Source organism: Cricetulus griseus, chromosome 2 (genome assembly GCF_003668045.3).
Source record: "Cricetulus griseus strain 17A/GY chromosome 2, alternate assembly CriGri-PICRH-1.0, whole genome shotgun sequence".
NCBI classification, from domain to species: Eukaryota; Metazoa; Chordata; class Mammalia; order Rodentia; family Cricetidae; genus Cricetulus; species Cricetulus griseus.
In genome coordinates, this window is record NC_048595.1 from 85035579 (window position 1) to 85060124 (window position 24546).

The window sequence follows — 24546 nt, forward strand, 5'->3', positions numbered from 1 at the left end:
ACATATTTTGATGTCATTGTTTTAAAAAATTTAGAAATAGAAAAATACTGAAAAACCAAAACATGGAAGCAGTGTGACTAAAGGATAAGGATGAGTGAAAGACTGAATCTGAGGACCAGAATCTGTTCATAGTCAACTAAATAAAACCCTAATGTGTTTTTTGGTTTATTTTAACCTTTTTGTTTTTTGTGGTACTAGGATCACATCTATGGCTTTATACATGCTAGACAATTACTCTACTAGTGAATATCTGGCCAACCATACCTTAAGCTTCATTATAGAAAAATTCAAACCTATACAAGAATAGAATAACAATATAGTGATTCGCCATGAACTTGCTTTGTTTAATTATTAAGTCTCTCTATTTCCTTGCTACATAGTAAGCCTAGATTCCTTATCATTCCTAAATTAGCTATAGGGTTTTGATTTTTTTTTATGCCAATTATGGTGTCAACAATAGGAAGCATGTAATTAATAGATAAACAAATCAACAATTAAATTCCTGGTAAGGATCCTCTCTGTTGAATTATCTGTTTTCTCAGCTTTAAGGTCCCCAGAGAAGCTTTTTTTTTTTAATTTTACATTCCAACACAGTTCTCCCTTCCACACCTCCTCCTGCTCCCCCTCACTTCCTCCCACTTCCCCTTCGTTTCCCCCTAGCCCATCCTTAGTCCACTCCTCCTCACGGGTAAGGGCTCCTATGAGGAGTCAATAATAGGTTGGGGCAGGGCTAGGCCCCTCTCCCATGCATTAAGGCTGAGCATTGCATCCCATCCTGATGAATGGGTTCCAACAAACTAGTTCATGTACCAAGTTTGTATCATGGTCCTACTGCCAGGAGCCCCTCTGAAAGTCCAAGCTTCACAACTGTCTCCCACATATGGAGTGCCTAGTTCCATCCCCTGGAGTCTCCACAGTTGTAAGTCTATAGAGTTCATGAGTTTCCATAAGCTTGGTTCCAGAGAAGCTTTTGATCAGAGATGCTATCAAGCTAAACCCCTCAGCCCCGTTGATCTAGATTAGGAATTCTATGGTATGAGCACTTGATGCTTCTTGAAGATTCAAACAGTAAATTAAGAATAACAGTGCAAAACATCTGTTTTGTGTAGTCATTATGCTAATGTCCCTCTTATGTTTTTCTTTTTTTATTTTAACATTTTTTTTTGTATTTGAATTAGAAACAAGATTGTTTTACATGACAACCCAGTTCCCTTGTCCCTCCTGTCCTCCCCTACTATCCCCGCCCCAACTAAAACCCTACCTATCCTTTCTGCATCCCCTGGATGGTGAGGCCTTCCATAGGGTGTCATTAAAGTCTATCGTATCTTTTGGGATAGGGCCTAGGCCCACCCCCTGTGTGTCTTGGCTCAGGGTGTATTCTTCTATGTGGAATAGGCTCCCAAAGTCCACACCTATTCGAGGGATAAGTATTGAACTACTACAGGAGGTCCCATAGATTTCCGAGGTTTCCTCATTGAAACCTATGTTCCTGGAGTCTGGATCAGTCCCATGCTGGGGAGCAAGAGTTCCCCGATGTTCAGGTCAGCTGTTTCTGTGGGTTTCACCAACCTGGTCTGGACCCCTTTGCTCTTCACTTGTCCTTCTCTGCATCTGGGTTCCAATTCAGTTCAGTGATTAGTTGTGGGTGCCTGCTTCTACTTCTACCAGCTGCTGGATGAGGGCTATCGGGTGGCATATAAATCAGTCATCAATCTCATTATCAGGGGAGGGCATTTAAGGTAGCCTCTCCTCTGTTGCTTAGATTGTTAGCTGGTGTCATCTTTGTAGATCTCCAGACCTTTCCCTAGTGCTTGATTTCTCTGTAAACCTAAAATGTCTCCCTCTATTATGGTATCTCCACTCATATGTTTTTCTTATACTTAATTGTTTCACAGTAAACAGAAAAATACCAGAGGGTGCTAAAGCAAATCCACTTCCATTGTGGAGACGGTGATTCCTGCTTGTAAAACAGCATCAAAATTTCTGAATTAAAATGTAAATATATGAATATGTAGCTACACAGAATTTTGTTTGGCTTTTGAAGTTTTAAAAATAAAGCAGAGAACTCCTGTATACCCTTTGATCCAGATTTACCAAGTTTTAGCATTTTATATTTGCCTCATCATTCTCTACTTTTTTTCAGGTCCTTTTGAGAGTAGCTTAAAGATATAGACAAGTGTGAAAAGTTTTTATGAAAATGTAGTAGCCATTATTTATTCTACAGTTCCTATAGTCAGGTACACTAAATGGTGAAAGCTTTGTCTAAATTAACATGATTTAATCCTTAATGCCTGATGAGGAGAATGTGGTGTTTATTTAGCCACTGAAGTTGGTGAGGCCCAGAAAAATTTAGATGAGGATATGTAGCTGATGAAAAATTGAGCTAGAATTTGCATTGAGGTCTCTGTGGCTTCACCTTTGAACCACTAGACACCCTCTGTAAGCCTGTCAGGTTTCCAAAGATAAACCACTGCATAGTGATTCTGTGCTGAGGGTGAGAAGCAGTCTCATGGAGGTGAGAAATGATCTTCAAATCCTTCCTAGTTCTCCAATCCTTCACTCCAACTACTTTTGAACCACTGAGTTAGCTTAAATGAGGAAAAAGAGTGAAAATAAAGCTTGCTGAGAAGTAAGGCACAAAACAGCTCTTTTATAGAAATGGATATTTGGGGGGAAATGCTCTCATTTGTGGACTTCATTTTTCTTCATTGCAGGCTAAGCAGATCGAACTTCAGTTCACCATTGGTGAAGCCATCACCAGTGCTGCAATAGGAACTAACTCTGTGGCTGCCCGAGATGCCTGGCTGGTGACTGAAGAAGAATATACACCTCTTGCTGGTATCAAATACTTACGTAATTGATTTATAGCTATTGAGTGGCTTTCTTCTGTTCTCTGTCATATTTGAGGCAAAATAATCTTTCCCCAAATATTGATACAAGTCTTCTAATTTGGTCTGTCCAGGAGAATGGTTGATTAAAGAAGATTGAACAAGCCAGGTAGTGGTGGTGCATGCCTTTAATCCCAGTACTTGGAGGTAGAGGCAGGCAGATCGCTGTGAGTTTGAGGCCAGCCTGGATTACAGAGCTAATTCTAGGACAGCCAGGGCTACATAGAGAAACCCTGTCTTGAAAAACCAAAAAGGAAAAAAGGAAAAAAAAAAAAAGATTCAACATAGCTGGGCCTGCTGGTGCCTTTAATCCCAAACATTCAGGAAGCAGAGGCAGGAGTATCTCTTGAGTTGAAGGCCAGCCTTGTTCACATATTGAGTTACAGGCCAGCCAGAGCTACATAGTGAGATCCTGTCCTTGTGTTCCCCCAAAAGATTGAGTATGAAAATTAGAACTCTCCCAGTTTCTTGTATAATTCATTACTACCTAATGAAGCTCCACTAGCTCCTGCTAGTCCTGGAAGTGTGCTAGAATTTAGTGACTACATAATTCAGAGTATGTATGTGGTACCTGAGTATATATAACAGACATTAAGATTTCAGACTAAGGTGATTTATCGCTGGGCGGTGGTGGCCCACACCTTTAATCCTATCATTCAGGAGGCAGAGGCAGGTGGGTGTCTGTGAGTTCAAGGCCAGCCTGGTTTAAAGAAGGAGCTCCAGGACAGGCTCCAAAGCAACAGGGAAACTCTGTCTCGAAAAACCAAGAAAGAAGAAAAAAAATAAAATAAAAAGATGATGTATATCTCTAATCCCACCACTTGGGAGGCTGAGGTAGGAGGATTGCAAGTTGAAGAACATGTGGGCTATATAAAAGCCAGTCTGGGCAAGTGAGACTAAGCAACATGAAATAAAAATCCTACAAAAACAAAATAAAGGGCTAGCAAGACCATTCAGCAAGTAAAGGTGCTTACTGCCAAGCCTGATGGCCTGAGTTGTATCAGTAGACCTATATGGTGTAGAACCAGTTGTAGCAAAACTGACCTCTCACTTCCACATGTGTACTGTGGAATGCCCTTTCATACACATGCAAATCTGTGTACATATACACTCAAAAAACAGCAAAGTAAAACAAAAATCCAAACACAAACTCAAATATCTTCTTGTGTTGGTTTGTATTTAGAATTGAAAATATATTTTCATATTGAATCAGGATTTTTTAAAATATTTAAGCTAAAAGAAAAATCATTAAGTATATTTTATCTTCTTAGTTGGGAAAATTAAATAAGAATATTTTCATGGTAAAAATACCATTATGGATTATGTTCTATAATGAATATAGTTTTGCCCTTAGTGTTATTGTTAATGTTTATCACTATAGTATCTTCACCTATTATTTTGTAATCTTATCATAGAGAGAATTAAATAGGGAAATCGTTTTTCTTGCAGTCTGACTGTGGTTGATGGAAGTCAAACTAGCTCTCTGAGGCTTCTGTTTGAATGCATGTGAGATAAAGCAAGTCAACATTTGTATAATGGAAGGGAGAAGGGCCATTCATCAAGCCCCAATACTTTTGGAGTTGTGAAACCCTGAAGTAATGAGGAAAAGAGACAAATATGTTATAGCTGTAGGACAAAAGTGAAATGCAGAGATACTGCTTGGTTTGTTTTTAGATGGAAGCTTAGAAAGATTTAGTAAAGAAAAATTGCTGAGATTGATGAGAGTGTGATAATTTTTCAATCCAAAGAATTTAGTTATTTGATACTTTAAAAAGATTAGTTTATGCTAGCCTCTGGACATTCTAGGTCATTTGGATTTTAGCATCAGGTAATTTGTATGATTGTTGATGGAAATTCTTTTTTTTTAAGGAAAAGTATCTTAATTATAATCTTTTTTTTTTTGTTTGTTTTTTTCTCAGGTGCCAAAATGAATGATGTTGTCCCTTGGGTTTTAGAAGTAATTTTAAGTAAGCATATTATCAGCCCCAACCCACATGTGAGGCAAGCAGCCTGCATCTGGCTCCTTTCTCTTGTGAGGAAGCTAAGTACCCACATAGAAGTGAAGGTAAGGATCCCAGAGTATTTATAAATTAAAACAGCAAGAGAGTGTATGAGTTTGGAATCATTAACCAATAGCAGAAGTTCTGAAATAAGCTCCATCTGAAATAGTAAAGGATGATGATCTGATTAATACTGGCAAGAAAATGACCTAATTTGAAGATGTAAAGTCAGAAGTGCTAGAATGGGGACACTCATATTGAGACAAAGGTTAGACTGAATGCTTAGACTACTTGTGAGGGTACAACTTCTAATACGGACATCTGTAAAGATGAGGGAATGGAAAGGTTCATGACTGCCTTAATCCTAAGACTCTCTGGCCTCAGTGTATCTTACCAGTGAGAATCTTGTTTCTCTGCATCGATAGGACTTCAGTGTTCTAATGCCTTTTCTCTTCTTCCAGTCTCATCTTAAGGAAATTCAGAGTGCATTTATTTCGGTTCTGTCAGAAAATGATGGTAGGTTGTTGGTAGCTACTTGACTTGTCGGCATCTTTAAACTTGTATTTTAAGTTTTAAAAAGTATGGGTTAATGAATTGTAGCACAAAAACTTCGAAAATAAAATAAGCCATATGCCTTTAATCCCAGCATGTGGGAAGTAAGGGGCAGGAGGATTATGAAATTCTGTCTCTATCCCAGAACTGCAATAAAGTTAACAATTAATTTTTTTAGTATTAAAGTGAAAACAAAGGTTACCACCGTACCATTTTCCTAGGGTATAGGAAATTGAAATTCTTATGTATGAATTCAAACAGCTTCTATAACTTTATATTTTTAAAATGGAGTTGAGATCTTAACATTAGTGTTAAACTTTTTCTGCTTCTGATTACTTTTCATCTTTGATTAAAACCGGGAAAGCATAAATGTGTTAGAAATTTGAATAATAGCTTTAAAAAAATCTTATTTAAGACATGTAGACTTAATATTCCTTTTATTTTTCTAAAATTGGATATGGTCTTAAATTGGTCTTAAAATTCTAGGATAGTTGTTTTATCTCTAGTATAAACAGAATATGTTGATATTCTGATGCCATGGTTATTACTGTGACACTATAGTTTATTGGCATTTTATTAGTTTTTAATCATGATTTCTCATTTTTGTTGACTCATGATGTCATATCCACGGAGTTGCTATAGGAAAATAGAGTGATTCTGCTTTTATATATCTACTTTTATATAAATTTTAGAGTAAAGATAATTACTTGAAAGAAAATAATTGGTCAGGAAACAAATTCCTTTTAGAATAGTGTAATTTTTGTTTTTTTTTTTTGTTTTGTTTTTTTTTTTTTTTAGAACTCAGTCAAGATGTTGCCTCAAAAGGGCTTGGTTTGGTTTATGAACTGGGCAGTGAACAAGATCAACAGGAATTGGTGTCTACACTTGTAGAAACACTTATGACAGGCAAAAGGTATAGAATTTTAAAATTTCTGATATGAATACATAGGACATTGATACTTTGATATGGAAGAAGAATTCCACTTTGTACTATCTAATTAAACCATTGCATATCAGTGATTGTTAAACAGTTTAATTATCCCAGTGTATATACTGTTTACTTGAACTAGGTCATAGTTTCAAACTTGAATCGTCTCATGACAGTTAAAGCATCAGGTTAGAAAAACACTAATACCTTTGGCTAAAGAAAGTTAAGATGTGCTTAATAAGCTTGAATGCCATTCATAATCTGATCTGTGATGAGTGCACAGAGGAGGATTGGTTTTGCAATTGCTTACTGCTTTCTGTTGCCTCCTGTGCGGTTGGCTTTATTTACTCTTAGCTTTTTGAGGGTCTACCACCATCTACACCAAGGTTTACTATTAACCTATAAACATCCGACCTTAGCTTGGTTTGTTTCTTGACAGCTTTTCTTTCCATTTTTTGGCTTTTTTGAGACAGGGTTTCTCTGTGAAACAATCCAGGCCTAAATTATTCCCTTACCTTTTTCTTCTGGGCTTTTTCCTTTTCTCCATGGATGGCTGGATGGCTGGGTGGCTGACCCCTTTTATCCTCCTCTCCTTGTTCTATCTTGCTCCTTCCTCCCTCCTTTTCTTGTTTCTCTTATTTCTTTCTGCCTGCCAGCTCCTCCTATCCTTTCTCCTGCCTTGCTACTGGCTGTTGCTATTTATTAGACCAATCAGGTATTAGACAGGCAAAGTAACACAGCTTCACAGAGTTAAACAAATGTAATGTAAAAGAATGCAACACATCTTGCATCATTAAAACAAATATTCTTCAGCATAAACAAATATTATATACCTTAAAATAATCTTCCATAACATTGTGTGTGATACATTGTCTGTAACTTTATACAGAAATCTTTAGTATCTGCAAATTTGTTTTATTTGCATTTGAGTTTAGAAAATTTGCAGTCTGGTAGAAAAGAATAGTTTATATATTTCAAATACAAGATACAGATTTTATCAGTTTGCAAATGGATTGTACCCATTTGCTTATTGTTGGTATGGAAAATTTGAAGCTAAATTTTTGTTTATTTGTTTTAGAGCTAAACATGAAGTTTCTGGAGAGACAGTGGTATTTCAAGGGGGAGGCCTTGGCAAAACACCTGATGGGTAAGTGTGTTAAATCTAAATCAGCTAGAGCAGAGCAGGAATGTTGTTTGTTAGTGGATAAATAAAAATGGTGTGGGAAAACACCCTGCTGTTTAGATTGGGTTTCCTTGGACACAGACTCTCAGCTAGAGATTTGTATGCTGGACGTTTATTGGAGAATATCGTTGGGAATGTCCTTGGGAGGGGTGAGCAAGTAGACAGCTGATGGTAGAGGCAAAGTTGAACTGATTCCATAACCTCATTGGATACTGTATTCTTGAGCTTTAAGCTAGGATGGCATGGCCCTTCAGGGTTGTCCTTCTCTGAGGCACAGCGCCTTGACCTTACGCCCACTTTTTAGGCATTTATGCCTCCTGTTCAGTGACTAATCACTGGTGATAGGCTGCTTTGTGGGTGACCATGATCTCAAAGACTAAGATTCTCAGAGACTGACAATAGGTTCAGAACTATCTATCTTCTTCCAGGTGGTTTATCACTCCTGTTATTCTGTATCTCACTGTTTTCACATCAGAAGTTCTTTTTATTTGCTTGTTTTTGTGATTCTTTCTGAGCTTTTCTGTTTGTTTTTTTCTTCCTCTTGGTTTTCGGGTGATAAGGTTTTATTATATTATCTAGGTTGTTCCTGAACTAGTTGGCTTAGTTGAATCCTCTGATATGACTACAGAGGTACAAACTACTGTACCTGGCTTCTTTCTGAATTAAAAAAGTGATAACTTTTCACAAAATGATATTTAAGCAAATAGAATTTACCTAGAGGAAATTTAATACAACGAGATTTTCAAATGACTCATGGATATGAGAGTTGTGTACAACATGATGAGTTGTTGAGTTCTCTTCTGAGGTGTAAAGAGCTTCACTTCCTTGTGAAGTGCAGACTCATTTTAGGTATTGTTTGTTACTACCAAATACCTGATAAAAAAAAGCAATGTTAGGGTATGAGGGCTTATTCTAATTCACAGATAGATGCTGTAAGATCCATCGTGGAAGGGAAGGAATGGTGGTAGATGATTCCATGGTCGTAGGAGTGTTGTGTTGGGATTCCACCTTCTGACTTCTTGGGGGAATAGAAAAGAGAGATGGGGCACATAATTGGGACTGGGCTGTAATATCTCAAAGCTTATTCCTGAGTAACTCCTTCCTCCAGACAAAAAAGATCAGCCTCTTAATAGATTCTATAAACTTCCAAAACAGCACCATGAGCTGGGTACCAAGTATTCAAACACATGAGCCTGTGGGAGGCGTTTCACATTCAAATCACAACAGTTATTTACCAGCCGAAAGACTTAGGAATTATTGATAATTGAGATATATGAGTTTATATTCTTGTTTTCTGTTTCCTCAGTGATGAAAGTGGTATTAGCAACTGAGAGAAAGAACAGTTTAAAAGAGTCCCCCTGTAATATTGATGGTAAAATTCACATCAACCCAATGATAGCTAGAAAAATGTTTTATTATGTATTTCTTTTTGTTTCAAAGCCAGGGCCTTTCCACTTACAAAGAGCTTTGTTCTCTGGCAAGTGATCTTAGTCAGCCAGATCTGGTATATAAATTTATGAATTTGGCAAATCACCATGCAATGTGGAACTCTAGGAAGGTAAGTCGCTATATTGTTTTCTTTGTTTCTTTAATTCTTGCTGGAGGTCAAACCCAGGGCCTCATGCATATGTGGCAAGTGCTCTACTACTGGATGATGTTCCCCCAGCTCACACTAAGTTTTTAGTTTGTATTTTCTACAAAACCAAACTTGGCACATTAGCCATGTAGTGCCAGTTGATGTATAGTTAATTTTGAAACATTTATGTCTGAGAGCCAGACTACCACATTAGCCATTATTATTGCTAAAGCTAGAATACTGAACAGTGCTTTATTCAAGGACAAATTTGAGAAAGAATATGTTGTCACCTTTTTTTTTTTTTTGTATTTAGTATGTTAGTATTTTACTATGGCAAGCATGTGTAAATCTCTCTTTTTATTATTTGTAGGGTGCTGCTTTTGGTTTTAATGTAATTGCTACCAGAGCTGGAGAACAACTGGCTCCTTTTCTGCCTCAACTCATTCCTCGACTTTATCGTTACCAGTTTGATCCCAATCTTGGAATTCGACAGGCTATGACAAGTATTTGGAATGCATTGGTCACTGACAAGTCAATGGCAAGTATCTGTGAACCTGTGTGTTAGGAAACACTGTAGCTTGCCTGTGGTACCACATAGGATTGAAACCCAATGTTCCCTTCTGCATTTTGTATATTTATTTGCTTTCATTGCTTGTTTGCTTTTCTTTCTTTTTTTTATTGGAATTACAAACAAGATTGAATTACATGACAATCCCAGTTCCCTTCTCCCTCCCTTCCTCCCCTTTGTTTGTTTGTTTTTTTCAAAGATGCTGTAACATTTACTGAAATCTCAAAAATGAAAGTGATCCTAATGTTCATTGGGTGGATAGATGGTTAAAAGAATGACAATGTATTCACACAAATGGAATATTATGTGTCAACAGGGATCACTGATGCTATGGGAAATCTATGCTTAAAGAGTTACTTTAGTTGTTAAGACAGACAAAAGAAATAATCAATTGGTATATATTGTTTTTCTTGGTTCTATCATGTGACTATTCTGTCCTCCTTTCATATATAAAGGTTTCTCAGGAAGTGCCTCTGAATACTGTTGTCCTCCTAGCTTTCTTTTTACTAATTCCTGGGCAAATAAACATTCTGTTTATTGTAATGGTTCTCAGTTCTGTACTGGCTCAGATAGGACTTGTACTCCCTCCATATTTATGAATCTAACTTTCTGCATGGTATTTTCACTTCACTGTTATTTTACATGTACCATAACTGTAACATGCCCAGTAAAGAGCTGAAAACCCAAAAGACACCTTTTCTTTCTTTACTCTCACTGTTCATATATTTGTCCAAGCTGGGAAATTTGCTGTCACCTTCATTTTTTGCCTGTGTCTTATATCCCTCCCCCCATCCCATATTGAATTTAGTAGCAGTTTCTGTTGAGTTTGCTTTTACCAAGTATTCCTTGAATCCACTCTGGGTCCCTGATTCTTTCCTGATGAATAGATTGTCACCGCCTTTTTCTTCTCTTTGCCTTGTGTTTAATTTATCTACATAGTAGCAAAAGCACTTTTTAAAATTGCAAATTGAAGTTTGGTTAAAATTCTTTAGTGTATTTTTAGTTCATATTTTTTCTTTTCAATACTGGAGTTTTAACTCAGGCTCTTAAAATGCTAGCCAAGTGCTCTACCACTGGTAATATTTCCCAAGACTCATTTTTGATACAAGATCTTGATCTGATTCATATTCGATCCTGAATTTTTGTACTTCTTGCTTCAGCCTCCAGGTTAGCTTAGGTTATGGGGGTGCAGAACTTCTTTGGGCTTGCAGTTTACTGTTACAACTGAGTTCACCATCAATTTGTTATCACCAAAGCTTAGATTAAACTCACTCATCCTTCTTTGCCCACACCTTACATGACCTGGAACATGGTATAGTTCTGTCCTCTTTCTTACATATGACACAGAGTTTATTCCCATTCATGGTTGTTGGTACTTGAGGCTTCAACTTTGAGGCCTCATTGAATTCTATTTGCTCTCGGATAGGATGTGTTACATCTGGGTCAACCAAGACTTAATAGGCTAATGAGAGTTATAGATATCAGTTCAAGTTACAGGGGTTGGCTCTTGAAATGTGCGCATGATCTTTGAGTGAGTGATCTGTTAAGCCACAATTGTGATGAGACATCTATGGAGAATACAGGAGGGGATATGGCAAGCTACCTGTTTATTTAATTTTAGGTGAGCTATTTATTTCTCTGTTTTGATCATCTAACATGTAAGTGAGTATAACAAAACTTAACTACAAAAGTAAAAGTGAAAAAGTTGAGACTCTTTTTAGATCTGTTGGTGTGACAACTGAGTCTCCCATCAATTCATTATTACCAAAGCTTAGATCAAGTTCACTTAACCTTCTGAACCATTGTAATACTTGTTTTTGCACCAGACACTGCAAGATACAGAGATACCATCTGGCCATTGAGGTCTCCAGTGTAATAGAGCAGTACAGTAACGACTTGTCTGATATGAAGGTGCTTAGGAAAGTGCTGTGGTAACGTGGAAGAGAGTTGACAAGCCGAACTTCTCAGAGTGGTGGCCACTCTAAATCTCCACGGGCAAAAAGTAGTTACTCAAGTTGGACATGGAAAAGGATTGCAGACGTAGTATGTGCCAAATTACAGAACTAAGACCAGATAAGATACCTGTATGACAGGATGAGTCACAGTGGGCTTGTGTCGTATAAAGCCTAAGTGATTAGACTTTATTCTCATGTACTGTGGAAAAGGATCATCTGTCTTTATATATTGGAGTGCTTGCAAAGTGCTGAGAGATTTGTAGGCTCAGAGGCCTAGGGACACTTTAATAAAGAACAATTATCAGTGTTGTTGGGAGGCAAGTAATTTGATTGTTGGATTTTACATTTTTCATTGAATCTTTTGCTTTCATTAGGTGGATAAGTATTTGAAGGAAATTCTTCAAGATGTGATTAAAAACCTTACCAGCAACATGTGGCGAGTTCGAGAATCCAGGTACCACTTGGAAAATTAGATGAGCCAAATAGAGCTGGAAAATTCCTGTTCAAATTTCTAAGGTTTTTTTTTTTTTACATGGTGTAACAAAGATTAAGTTAAAACTACCAATAAATATATTTTTAGTTGAGTTAGTTCTTTTTCTTTAACTATTAGAATTCTACTAGATTATTTGCCTAAACTAGCTTTTATAAGTATGAAGTTAATGGATCTGTGGATCTCTTGTTAAACTGATAGATGTCAAGTTGTAAAATTTTATGGCTTCATAGGGTAGAATTTCTTTATATGTGTAGTTTGTACACATTCAATGCTTCTTACATGCTTGGGAGACGTTGAGAGCACATAGGTCAGTTAAAAGTGGTGTGTTGTGTCATTCAATGGGATTGAGTTATATAGTTGTAGGAACTGTCACTTAACTGATTTGTGTCCTAATGTGCTGTATTTGAGGTAATACTATAATAATTATGATCGTCTTGGGGTGAGAGGTTAGGACTAGAAATACAGATGGAGTATATATTCTTGTTCAGTATAACTATTTGGTAGTAAAATATTGGACTTGCTTGAACATATATTTGAAATCAAGTTTTTATTTTCAGCTGTTTAGCTTTGAATGATTTATTGAGAGGAAGACCTTTAGATGACGTCATTGACAAACTTCCAGAAATGTGGGAAACACTTTTTAGAGTACAAGATGATATTAAGGTATTATAGAAATAAGTCTACATTTATAGACTAATTTAAACTGGAATCATTAAAATATGTTATAGAATTTAAAAAATGCATATATTTCAAAACTCCCTGTCTAGACAATTTTAGGAAACCATAGTTTTATCTATAAACTTCAGCTTTTATATATCTCAATCACACACACACACACACACACACACACATACATATATACATAAAGTTTTAAGTTTGGGTATCTTTATTTAGGTCTAAACTGAACTGACTTAAAGAAGGTGGCTACAGCATACCTTTTTTCAATAGAAATCTCATGATGCTGCTGTATTAGGAGCAAATATCCATTCTGAAGTTATTTTTAATGACTAAAGTTTCAAAAAGCAGGCATTCATTTCTAAATAATGTGATTAATAAAAACATCTCTCTGTTTCTTGGGTATTGTCTTGCTTCATATTACTAAAAGGGTCAATAATTTGTAAAGGGAAATGGTTTAGCTATTTTGGAGGTCATTATTTATCATAGATGGACTCTGTTTGGGCCTATGACAAGGCAGTCTATCAGGGTCAGAGTCTGAGGTAGAAGAAAACATTTACTTGGGTAGAGAACAAAGAGGAGGAGGAAGTATCTGAGGCCCCATAATTTCCTTCAAGGGCTTGTTCTCAGTGGTCTAGACTTTCTTCCCCCATCTCTGAGGTTCTAGTAGTGCCTCTCTGGGGACCCAGCCTTTAGCACATAAACCTTTTGAAGATAATCAAGATCCAACTAAAGTACTGAATTATCTTGATTTTTAAGCTATTTTGACATCCTTAAAGTGGACTGGTAGGCTTGTCTTTCTCATTGCTTTATTCATTAGAAAAATGCTAACTCTTTTAGAATCTTCACAGAGATTTTTATGTATTTACTTTTATACTACATTTTATTTTTGGACTGTTGTAGTTAATGACTATATATTTATATGAGCAAAAATAGATGAGATACATATGTTCCCTATTGGGCAAAGAGCCTAATGAAATATTATATACTTAAACTTGTTATTGAAAGTTATATTTTAGTATTTTGTATTAGGATCTAAGTTAGTTAATTACCCATTATAGAGTAGGTAAGAATGACTGTTGCCTAAAATATATGATGCCAGACTTTTCTTGTTTTTAGGAATCTGTACGGAAAACAGCAGAATTAGTTCTGAAAACTCTGAGCAAGGTGAGAATACTCATCTCACAGTGGGATAAAGTAGGGCAGGACTCACCATGCACTTGACAATGATTTTTTTTTTTTGGTCATATGGCATAACGTTGCCTTGTAAAGTTTATTGCTATTACAGGGAATAAGAAAGTGGGTTCTGTTACAATAAGGGTAGTGTATCTTGAGCAATATATATATATATATATATATGGTTCTTTAAATGACAAGGCCTCTACATGAGGTATACCTTTCCTTTGTCTATGAAGAAAATATTACTCACTTAAATAAAGCAATGTATGTCTTTCTTTTAATGTCTTTCCCAAATTTATAAGGTTGGCAAGCTTTTTGAAACCAAAGTCTACCACTTGGACTTACTTTTGTAATTTACATTCTAATTGTGTAAAGCTTGTCATTGATCACATTACTAAGTAGTAAGAGTATGTTTTAAATGCAGGTGCCTTTCATATTTAGGTTTGTGGTAAAGATACCAGAATTTGTCCTGCCTTTTAAAATTTGCTTTCTTACAGTTTTCATCACATATTCAGCTCCTTTGTTTCTCATTATACAAATCATAAAGTAAAAAATCAGAGAATAAAATATATTACCAAATGATCTTTAGGACCTAGTTCTGGTCATTCCTCTAGGTCTCCCTCCAACCCCCATAGTGGCATAGAAAGTAGCTTCACTCACTCTTTATTCCTGATAGTGACATTAAAAAGCACTTTGTCAGGGAAATGCTTTAATAGTTGAGAGACCAGCTTCACTAATGTCCATGTTCTTTGTATGTGAGGTTTGTGTGAAAATGTGTGACCCTGCCAAAGGAGCAGCTGGCCAGAGAACCATTGCTGTCCTCCTGCCCTGCCTTCTGGACAAAGGAATGATGAGTCCCGTGACGGAAGTTCGAGCCCTCAGGTGTGGTTTGATTGAAGTGAATGTATTGGAATTATTTAGTTTGTAGCCAGTCTGTAGAAAATGTGTTTCCATGAATGTTAGATTCCTAAAAAATACAGAAAATGGGTTGACGAAAATCTATCGAGGTAACCTAAGAATTTACTGAAAGATGTGAGTGATAGTATTTTTATAGTCATATTTCTTGGGGACCTTGATTTCAACCAACATTCTGAGTTGCATATTATTCTATTGTCATTGGCCCCTTTTCCTTAGCAAGCACATCCTCCTGTTACGCCACAGGTCTTCAGGGGGCTTGCTTGTTGGGTACAACCAATTGTTTTGCTGTCCATGGTAAATTAATCTATGTGGTGATTGTTAATGGTGTCTAAAACTACTGTCTGAAAGGCAAATATGGAACTTAATGATGGTTCAGGATGTCCAAACTTGAGTTCAGTAATGACCCTAATAGTGTAAAATGACACAACAGGAAATACATCCTGATGTGGTGGAATAAACATTGCTTATGAAAGAGTCTTGGTTGTGTGGGAGGCAGAGTCTACCCATGTAACTCACTTTGGCCTTGTATTTGCTATATTCAACCCTGGCCTTAAACTAGTGATCCTCCAGCCTCATATGTCAGAATGTTGGCATTACTGGCATAAGCCATATTTTTAAAATAATTGAACCTTTACTTGGTTAGCCTACATATTTGTACAGGATATATGTTGACACAACTGGAATATAATCAGTGAGGTCAAGTGAGAGAAAAAGAGAAAGGATAGGACTGTTAAAAAGTTTCAAGAGTCAAACTGCTGTGATGGCACACACCTTTAACTCCAGCACTCGGGAGGTAGAGGCCATCAGATCTCTGGAGTTCAAGACCAGCCTGGTCTATATAGAAGATTCCATATCAGTCAGTACTTTGCCTAAGGAGACTCTGTCTGAAAAAACAACCAAACAAAAGAAAACAAAACAAAAAATGTTTGAAAATGGCAGTGGATAGACTTTGATCTCTGAATCTAAATTCCAGCAAACTATCATTTTTTTAGATAAAAGTTTTGTTATATAGATGAAGCTGGCCTTGAGCTCTCAGCCACCCATCTTAGTCTCCCAGGTACTGGGATTTATAGGCATCCACCACAATCAACTTTTTAAAGAAAATTTCTGGGACAACCAGAAAAACTTGGATGATAGATGAAAAGAAGTTCTTGGTATTTTTCAAGTATAAAATTGTTATGTTTGTGGTAAAGTACTTGTAGAGATATATACTGAAATTTAATTAGCTTAAAGTAATACAACAGTATGGGAAAATTGTGCTTAAATGTTGAAGAAATTACAAATTAAGTAAAATTGGCCATTGTTACTAATTGTTGAAATAGGTAAAGATGACAAGTAATTTCATCTTGGGCCTCTCTATGTTTTATGTGAGTGTACTTAAAAATATTTGTAATTTTTTTAGTATGGAGAGACCTGGGTTCAGTCATAACCAGAAACTCCACTTCCTGGTTGCCTCTGTCATGCTTTGAACCATATGAGTATATACCTAAATGCAGAACATCCTCATGATTAGATTGTAGGACTTTTTATATTTGGGGAAAACTATGATTTTGTGTTCTGTGTATCTAGCATTAACACCCTTGTGAAGATCAGCAAAAGTGCAGGAGCCATGTTGAAACCACATGCCCCTAAACTCATCCCAGCACTTCTTGAGTCCTTAAGTGTGTTGGAGCCTCAAGTTCTCAATTATTTGAGTCTCCGAGCTACAGAACAAGAAAAGGTGAGTTGCTAGCAGATGTATGTTGGTTAGTATTGATGAGTTATGGTCATTATTAAGATCCATCCAGTGTCCATAGAGAAACTCTGTAACTAATGGTGCTTTCACTCTTAAACACTGCATGCAATGAGTTTTCTTTGTTTTTTTAATTTTTTAGGGGAAGGCCCTGTTTAGCTCATATATGTTTTCATTAATCAGATAAAAAATCAACAATTGCCCACCCCCCAAGACAGGGTTTCTCTGTATAACCCTTGTTCCTGAACTCACTCTTCAGACCAGGCTGGCCACTTACTCAGAGATCACCTGCCTTTGCCTCCGCCTCCACCACCATTCAGCTAAAATCGACAACTTATTAACATAATTTTAACAGTCTAAAATTATTTTTACATTTTTAGGGGTTGGATCTATACCTAGACTGTGATCTAAAATTGTTCTGCTTTGTCTTTGATCACTTATTTTTTGAATGTTTTATATCGCACCTTTATTGAGGAAAAATGAAATGTGCCTGGAAGGATAGAAAGCAGTCCCCTAGAGGTCTCTACTATGAACTCTGCATCTTTGATAACATTGAATAATTGAGTAGAATCAGTCATGCAAGAACCTTACTGTTGTATTTTGAATTTTTCATTATATACATTGCCAATTACCTTTTTATACTTTTAACTCCAGCCTTCTTACCCCCCCTCCCCAACTCAAACATTATGCTTGGAGCACTTTACCACTCACTGAAATAAATCCCTAGCTTTTGGGGCTAGAGAGAGATACCATAGCAGTTAGCTACTTTGTGGGTATGCACAATCACTTGCACTTGTCTCCCCCCATACTTAAACAAACAAACAAACATTTAATTTCTAATTCCTGTTGGCTGTTTATATATATTATTTATATATATATATATTTCTGTGAATTGTGTTTTATTCTATGCTTAGTTTCCTCTCTCTCTTTCCCTCTTTTTTTTAACATAATTTCTTTATTGATTCTTTAGAAATTTCATACCATGCACCCTACCTCTCATGTCCTCCCCTCATTCCTGTGGCACCCCCCAAAAGAAAATTAAGAGAAATCAAAATAAGCAAACAAACCACAGCAAAAACAAAACAAAAAACAAAACCTATAGTGGGAAATTACCAATACGGAGTCAGGTAGAAATATAAGGGTATTTAATAGGGAAAAGCCTTAATTACAGAGCGACCTAGCCAGCTGGCACAGCAGCAGTCTGTACAGCAAGAAACAAAGAGAAATGAAACCAAAAACGCAGTCCCACTACGTCACTCTGACCACGCCCTCACAAGCCTGGTCAGGCACACCTGTAGCCAGCCCCTAAGAAGGCGTGGCTACAGCTTTCCCTACAAAAACCCTCTTCCATCTTCCATCTTTTCTCTCTCCAATACCTACTTACTCTTGATGTCATTGGGAATGGTGTGTCATATAATATATCCTTTGTCCATTCAGTTTACTAGCATATGTACACTGAAGTGAGTTTAAGGCCTTTGGTTTCTGGCACACCATCATCACTGGATCCTGTGGCCACCCCAATCATGGGCATCCTATGTGTATCATAGGACTAGTTCCTTCACAAGCTCCAGCAGGTCCTAGGTGGCGTAGATACTAGGTTGGTCATCCCAAGGCCCAGCTGTGGGCCTGTTTGGTAGCTGAGCTTGTCATTCCGGTCCACTGGGGCTGCCCACCTCAGGCAAGGGGGCAGAGCTATCTACCCTATGCCCATGTTATCCGGATCAGGGTTGGGATGAGGCCATCTCTCCTGAGGGTGGGGGGCACAGCTCTCTTGCTGCAGTGTCCAGCAAGAGGCAGGACCAGCTTTCTTAGAGCCAGCAAAGGGTGGGGCTGACTTAGCATGACCCTTCGATTTTATCATACATGGTTCCTATGGCCCTCTGAGGTGACACAGGCCTCAGGCATTAATACAGACCCTAGCTACAGCTGGACCCAGACCCCAGACATGTCCTACCACAGCAGTGTGGGCCTAGACATCACCATGATAACCTGGTGCAAGCAGGCTTCCTCACCACCTTCATTTTTTCTGTTCTGCCTTTTCCACAGCACATGAACCATTTCACTTTTATTTTTCTTCCATTTCTCCACCACATACCTGCTCATCATAATGGGATCCACAGACCCAGGCTGGTCTGTGGGTGGCCAGCACCCACCTGAGCAGAATTGCATTAGGTGGGCTGTGTATCTTTTTGTTGTTGTTGTTGTTTTACAATTATGTTTACTACTGTTAGGCCTCTGTAATTTGTAATGTCAGTGTTTTCTCTCAGTTCACTATTTCATTCTTAATTTGCATAATCTACTCTAATAAATTCTCTTTTTTTTTGTTTTTTGTTTTTCTCTAAATACTGTTGTTTCTTCCCTTAAAAAATGACAAACAAAACTTCGATTGATTCTTTGTGGATTTCACAACATGCATTCTGATCGCAACCTCTCCCCCAAGGCAAAACCAAATTTAAAAGAAAAACCAAAAACCAAACATAACAAAGAAACAAACAAAAAACAAAAGAAGAAGAAGAATCTTATCGTGGAAGTTGTAGTGTGTCCTGTTGGAGACACACAGTTTACCCTTTAGTCTGTTCATGTTTACTTGCAAGTGTTCATTGCCATGAGTAATTAGTCTGGCTTGAGGTTTATGCTACACCACCGATAATGGTCTCTCACTGGAGCTCCTCATGGATATCCTGTGTTTATCCTGTGTCATGGAGATCCTATTGTTTAGATCTGTAGGTTTGTCTGCTTTACGTGCTCCAACAGTTCATAGATTCAGCGGAAGTTGGGTTAGGCCAACTCATGGTTCTGGGTCTGGGTGGTAGCTGGGTTGGTCAGCTTGCTAGCTTTTCCTCATCATCACTACCTGGATGATGGAGGCAGAGCTCTCCAGCACTGCCTCAGCTAGCCCACCCAGTGTACCAACAAAAAGGAGTAGGGCCAGTTCTCCTACTCTTGGGCCCTGTTACCAGGGCCAGCTTTACTGTTTTGTCCAGGCAAGGTGCAAGGCCCTCTCTCACAATTGCTATAGGGCAGATGGGAGTTGGGGGGCGGCAGCCTCAGCTCTCCTGCTCTCACTTCCTTAGGGTTGGCTCAACTGCATCCCTGACCACAGAGTAACCTCTAGTGTGCTTCCAGTGAGGTGCATACTTATAGTGAGTGGTAGGGCCATCTTTCCAGAGTGGGGGAGGGGGCAAGCTCTCCCCTGAGGGATAGGGCCAGCTTGACTGTTGCAGCATCCAGTGAGGGGCAGGACTAGCCATCCTCAGGCCAGGGAAAGGCTTGACCAGCTCAGCACAGCGTGGTTCCAATGACCCCCCCCATGCTAAAATAGGCCATGGATATCACCACACACCCCAGTTCTAGCAGGACCACAGACCCAGACATGGGTGTTGACATTTCTTGGGGACCTGGACACACCAGATCAGTGGCAATACAGGCTACTCAGATCATAATGGACACCTGGCAGTAGCATTCCTTCAGGTGGCTGGCCAGACCCTGGGCATCCACAGAGCCCTCAATGGCAACCAGAGCCTTGAACACCACCCCAGATCCTGGCTTCTGCAGGGCCACAGACCCAGACATGGCCCTAGGCATCGGCCACTCCGGTGACCATTTCCATGGCTCTAGGTGGCAGCACTGGCCACCCAGATCATCATGGTCCTGGGTGCAGCGAAGTCCTCAGAAACCAATATGGTCTTAGGTGACTGACCAGATCCTGGTCATCTTGCATGGCCCTCAACAACAACAAGAGCCCTGGACATCAACTCAGACCCTGCCCACTGTAGGGCCATGGACCCAGACTTGTCCCTCTGAAGCAGCCCTGGCCCAGATTACACCTTAACCCTGGGTGACAGCACAGGTCACTCAGATCAGGATATCCCTGGTGGTAGCATAGTCCTTGGAGCACCCTTAGTGGCCACAGGTTACAGCCCAGATCCTAGACATCTATATGGCCTTTGGTGGCAACATGGGCCATGAATATCAACACAGACCTTGTCTGTGGTAGGAGCATGGTCCTAGGCAGCAGCCCAGGCTCGGATATCACCCAGGTTAACATGGCCCCCACGGTAGCATGACCATTGGATACTAACATGGCCCCAATGACAACAGGATTCACATACATCAGCATAAGCCCCTATGGCTGCTCCAGGGCTCTGGATCAAGACTTAGCCCTTGGTTGTAGCCTAGACATCTCCCTGGACTCAAGTGGCCAGTTGGCCATTTACTTTATATCAGCCTGTTCCTCACCTCTCCAGATCTGCATCTGCCCCTCTTCTCAGCCCACAAGTCATTCTGTCTATCCTCCTCTTCTACCTCCTCTCCCTGTATTCTCTCATTACAATGGTGCCCAACCACTCAGTGCCAGGGCTTTGGTTTTGTCACAGGTGGTACTTGGTTGAATATTGCCTGCTTCAGCCATAAGGGATGGCAGGATGGCATGGAGCTATTGCCTTCTCTCCCATGTTTGGGCCCAGAAACCTTGGGCACTACTTGGTATGATGGTACTCTTGAGCTGGGCAGACTCCTGGTTGACTGTGGGCCCTCATAAACTCAAAAGTCTGGGATGATGGGTTGTTTCTTCTTTATTCGTCATTCTTTCTCTTTCAGTATTAGGTTTGCCACCTCCTGTTCAGTATTTACTAGATATTAAGAGTTAGGGGTCAAAATTCTGTCCATGCTTTGCAAGCCTTAACAAACCACATTTGCATGCCTTACTTTCTCTGGGAAGTGTTTTCCCCCAGCATAATTTCTATTCAATTATCTTTGTAGATAGGAATCCACATTATCAAGTTAAAGAATTAAATGAATTATACACACACATACTATGTTTGTTTGTTCGCTTAGACAACTTTTTAAACATTATGTAGAAATTCAGTGATTCTCTTTTTAAGTGGATAGGGAACCTGAGACCCAAGATTGAATTGATTAGAGCCATAGTATATTTGTTAATTAGTGAATACATTAGTTAATTTTTTGCAGTATTAGGGATTGATCCCAGGGACTTATGCATGCCGAGAATACAGTGTACTAGTGAGATGTACCACCAGCCCATATATTTTATTTCTAACTTTTGTCTGAATTTCTGACCTTTAGGTTAGAAATGTTAATTGTACTGTTAAATCATTAAATGAGGTCAGAAGTTACTAAAATTAGACTTTTACTTGCTTTCATTATTGATTATTTAAAAATCTTTAGTTTGGAAAGAAGACCCTTTAATTGGAGTTTATGTGGCTAATTCATAATTGGTTGAATGTCCTGAGTGACTTAAGTTTGTTCTCTTCAGGCTGCAATGGACAGTGCTCGACTCAGTGCTGCCAAGTCTTCTCCCATGATGGAGACAATCAACATGGTGAGTTTCCAAATAACAACTTGAAAGCTCATTTGCTTCTCTTTAAGCAAATGAAGTTCTTCAAAGACTTCGAGCTGTGTAACATGAAACAAACAGAAGGGGAATGCATTGATAAATACTATGAATGCAATTTTTTGTTTCAAAAATTTTAAGTTTTTAACAGGAATATAAAAATTGTACATATTTTTGGGAATTTTTCTTAATTACTAGTAGAAGTAAATTTTCTGGATAGCAGAATTACATGGAAAGCAACATATTAAGAGATCTATCCATAAATCTGTATCTATTTATCTTTTGGTCTGCTTATTTTAGTAAGGTTCAGAGGCATGCTATTCATTTATTTATTTGTTTGTTTGTTTGTTTATTTATTTTATTGTCATTACTTTCTGCCTGCCTCTGAGAAAATATTTGGAAAGGACCATGAAGCTGTAAGCTTTAGAGGTAGTTTACTGAAGTAGATAGCACAGAAGATTGGTTGCAGGAACTGAGCAATAGCAATGTGTTTCAGATGACAGAAGCATTTTGTAGTGAAGCATTCATGGTGCTTTGAGGTTCTGATTTCTGCAGTTCTCAGAGTCTTGGCAGAGTTGCCTTCTGGGCATTTCTGTAATGACTAGTAAGAGCTTGTAGCCCCCTGGACAAGAGTAAGGTTGTTTGTGTCTACTGGGGTCTGTTTGCCAATGTTTACTTTAGGAATCTTATGTCTTAGTTGTATTATTGGAGAAAGTGATGGGAATATTTAGCAAACATCACTTGGAAATACTCATAAATAATGAAGTATATGCTTGCATTTTAAAAATTGTAACAAGCTAAGGTAAAGTCATAAGAAATTGACTTATTTGGGGCCTAGTAGGCTATACCCACTTTGGAAGGTCAGTTTTAATCTAAATATTTTACATTAGATATAGATTGATAGAGGGAGATTGAAAAAGAGGTCCTTTATTCTTAGGTAACTATTTCTTTCCTCTTAATAAACTAATCTTCATTATTTTGTTTTATTCATTTTTTTTAATGTTGAGCTGTTAGTGAGAGAATTTCTGTTTGTAGTACTATGGTAGTTTAAAATATTCAACTGGAGCAAAGTCAAACTAGTGATTTTTCAACGTCATGTTAAATTCAATGGGTATATATTTGACATGGGTCATTTTTTTAAATGAAGATATGGTACTAACTTAATTATTTGCTTAGGCTTACCTTTCTTTGTTTTTATTATTTTTCTCAAAGTGCCTGCAATATCTTGATGTTTCGGTGCTGGGCGAACTAGTTCCTAGGTTATGTGAACTGATCAGAAGTGGTGTAGGCCTTGGAACTAAGGTAAGATTGTGTGTGTGTGTGTGTGTGTGTGTGTGTGTGTGTGTGTGTGTGTGTGTGTGTGTGTTTGTGTGTGTTTGTTTAAAGAGAAGTGTTGTCGTGCAGCTAATGCTGGTCTTCAACTCATTATATACCATAGGCTGGTCAGTCCTCCTGTCTCAGACTAATATTGGAAGACATATCATAGGCATGTGCTACCACATCCAATAATGTGTCTGTGTGCTTATGTATGCCCATGTGTAGACGGAAGTTTCTGTCCAGTTCCACAGCCCTCTAGACCCAAAGAAACACACACAGGCTTATATTAATTATAAACTGTTTGGCTTATTGTTCAGGCTTATTACTAACAAACTCTTACAACTTAAATTAACCCATAATTCTTACCTATTTTTAGCCATGTGACTTGGTACCTTTTCTCAGTAAGGCATTCTCATCTTGCTTCCTCTGCATCTGGCTGGTGACTGCATCTCTGTCTTTCCTCTTCCCAGAATTCTCCTAGTCTGGTAGCCCCGCCTATACTTCCTGCCTAGCTACTGGCCAATAAGCTTTTTATTAAACCAATAAAAGTGGCAAATCTTTACAATGAATAAGAGTATTATCCCACATCACCCATGCACATGCATGTGGAGCCCACATAATGTTTATATATATATATATATATTTGTTTGTTTGTTTATTTTGAAGCAATGTCTCCTATAGCCTCTTCCCTATATAGCTGAGGATGGCTTTGAACTTTTGATCCTTCTGCCTGTCTTTCCTAGGACTGGGTTTACAAGCATCATGCTTGCATGCTATCTCACATGCTATCATGTTCTTCTTGTCTTACCGTTTTTAGTAGAATTATTTCTGGTTGTCATGTAAGTGGTTTTGGATTTTCTGTTTTTTTCTCGTTAATGGAGAAACATCTTAGATAAAATTAGAAATTTTCATGTAAGAGCAATAAGTGTGTGGGTGGAAAAATAACTTTTTTGAGATTCTTAAAAAAGGTCAGATACTACCTTCATCTGCTTATTTTATCTTACTGTTAAATTTTTGTTTTTGTTGTTGTTATTTTAGACCAAGACTTACTCTGGGGTGTTCCCACTACCTTTCTGCTTCAAACTTGGCAGTGCTGGGATTGTGTATGTCATGACACTCAGCTTCATCTCATTTTAAAAGAAATAACTCATTTCTTTTAACAAAGTTACTTTACTTCTGATTAACATATATAAATCAGGAGAAAGTTAAAAATAAAAGCACTCAAAGTT

At 38.1% G+C, this 24546-nt stretch overlaps 1 protein-coding gene across 4 annotated transcripts in view; it reads left to right on the top strand.

Moving 5' to 3' along the window:
* Positions 1-24546, top strand: part of Ecpas (Ecm29 proteasome adaptor and scaffold) — a 119356-nt gene that overhangs the window by 81687 nt on the left and 13123 nt on the right. For all 4 annotated transcript variants that reach the window (XM_027403019.2, XM_027403021.2, XM_027403020.2 and 1 more), the window contains 14 exons: positions 2715-2838; positions 4808-4953; positions 5350-5404; positions 6239-6353; positions 7447-7515; positions 8992-9109; positions 9498-9665; positions 12025-12104; positions 12701-12806; positions 13938-13985; positions 14758-14879; positions 16485-16635; positions 21923-21988; positions 23213-23302. In XM_027403019.2, the coding sequence (XP_027258820.1) occupies positions 2715-2838; positions 4808-4953; positions 5350-5404; positions 6239-6353; positions 7447-7515; positions 8992-9109; positions 9498-9665; positions 12025-12104; positions 12701-12806; positions 13938-13985; positions 14758-14879; positions 16485-16635; positions 21923-21988; positions 23213-23302 (1458 nt within the window). The remainder of the gene's footprint in view (positions 1-2714; positions 2839-4807; positions 4954-5349; positions 5405-6238; positions 6354-7446; positions 7516-8991; positions 9110-9497; positions 9666-12024; positions 12105-12700; positions 12807-13937; positions 13986-14757; positions 14880-16484; positions 16636-21922; positions 21989-23212; positions 23303-24546) is intronic.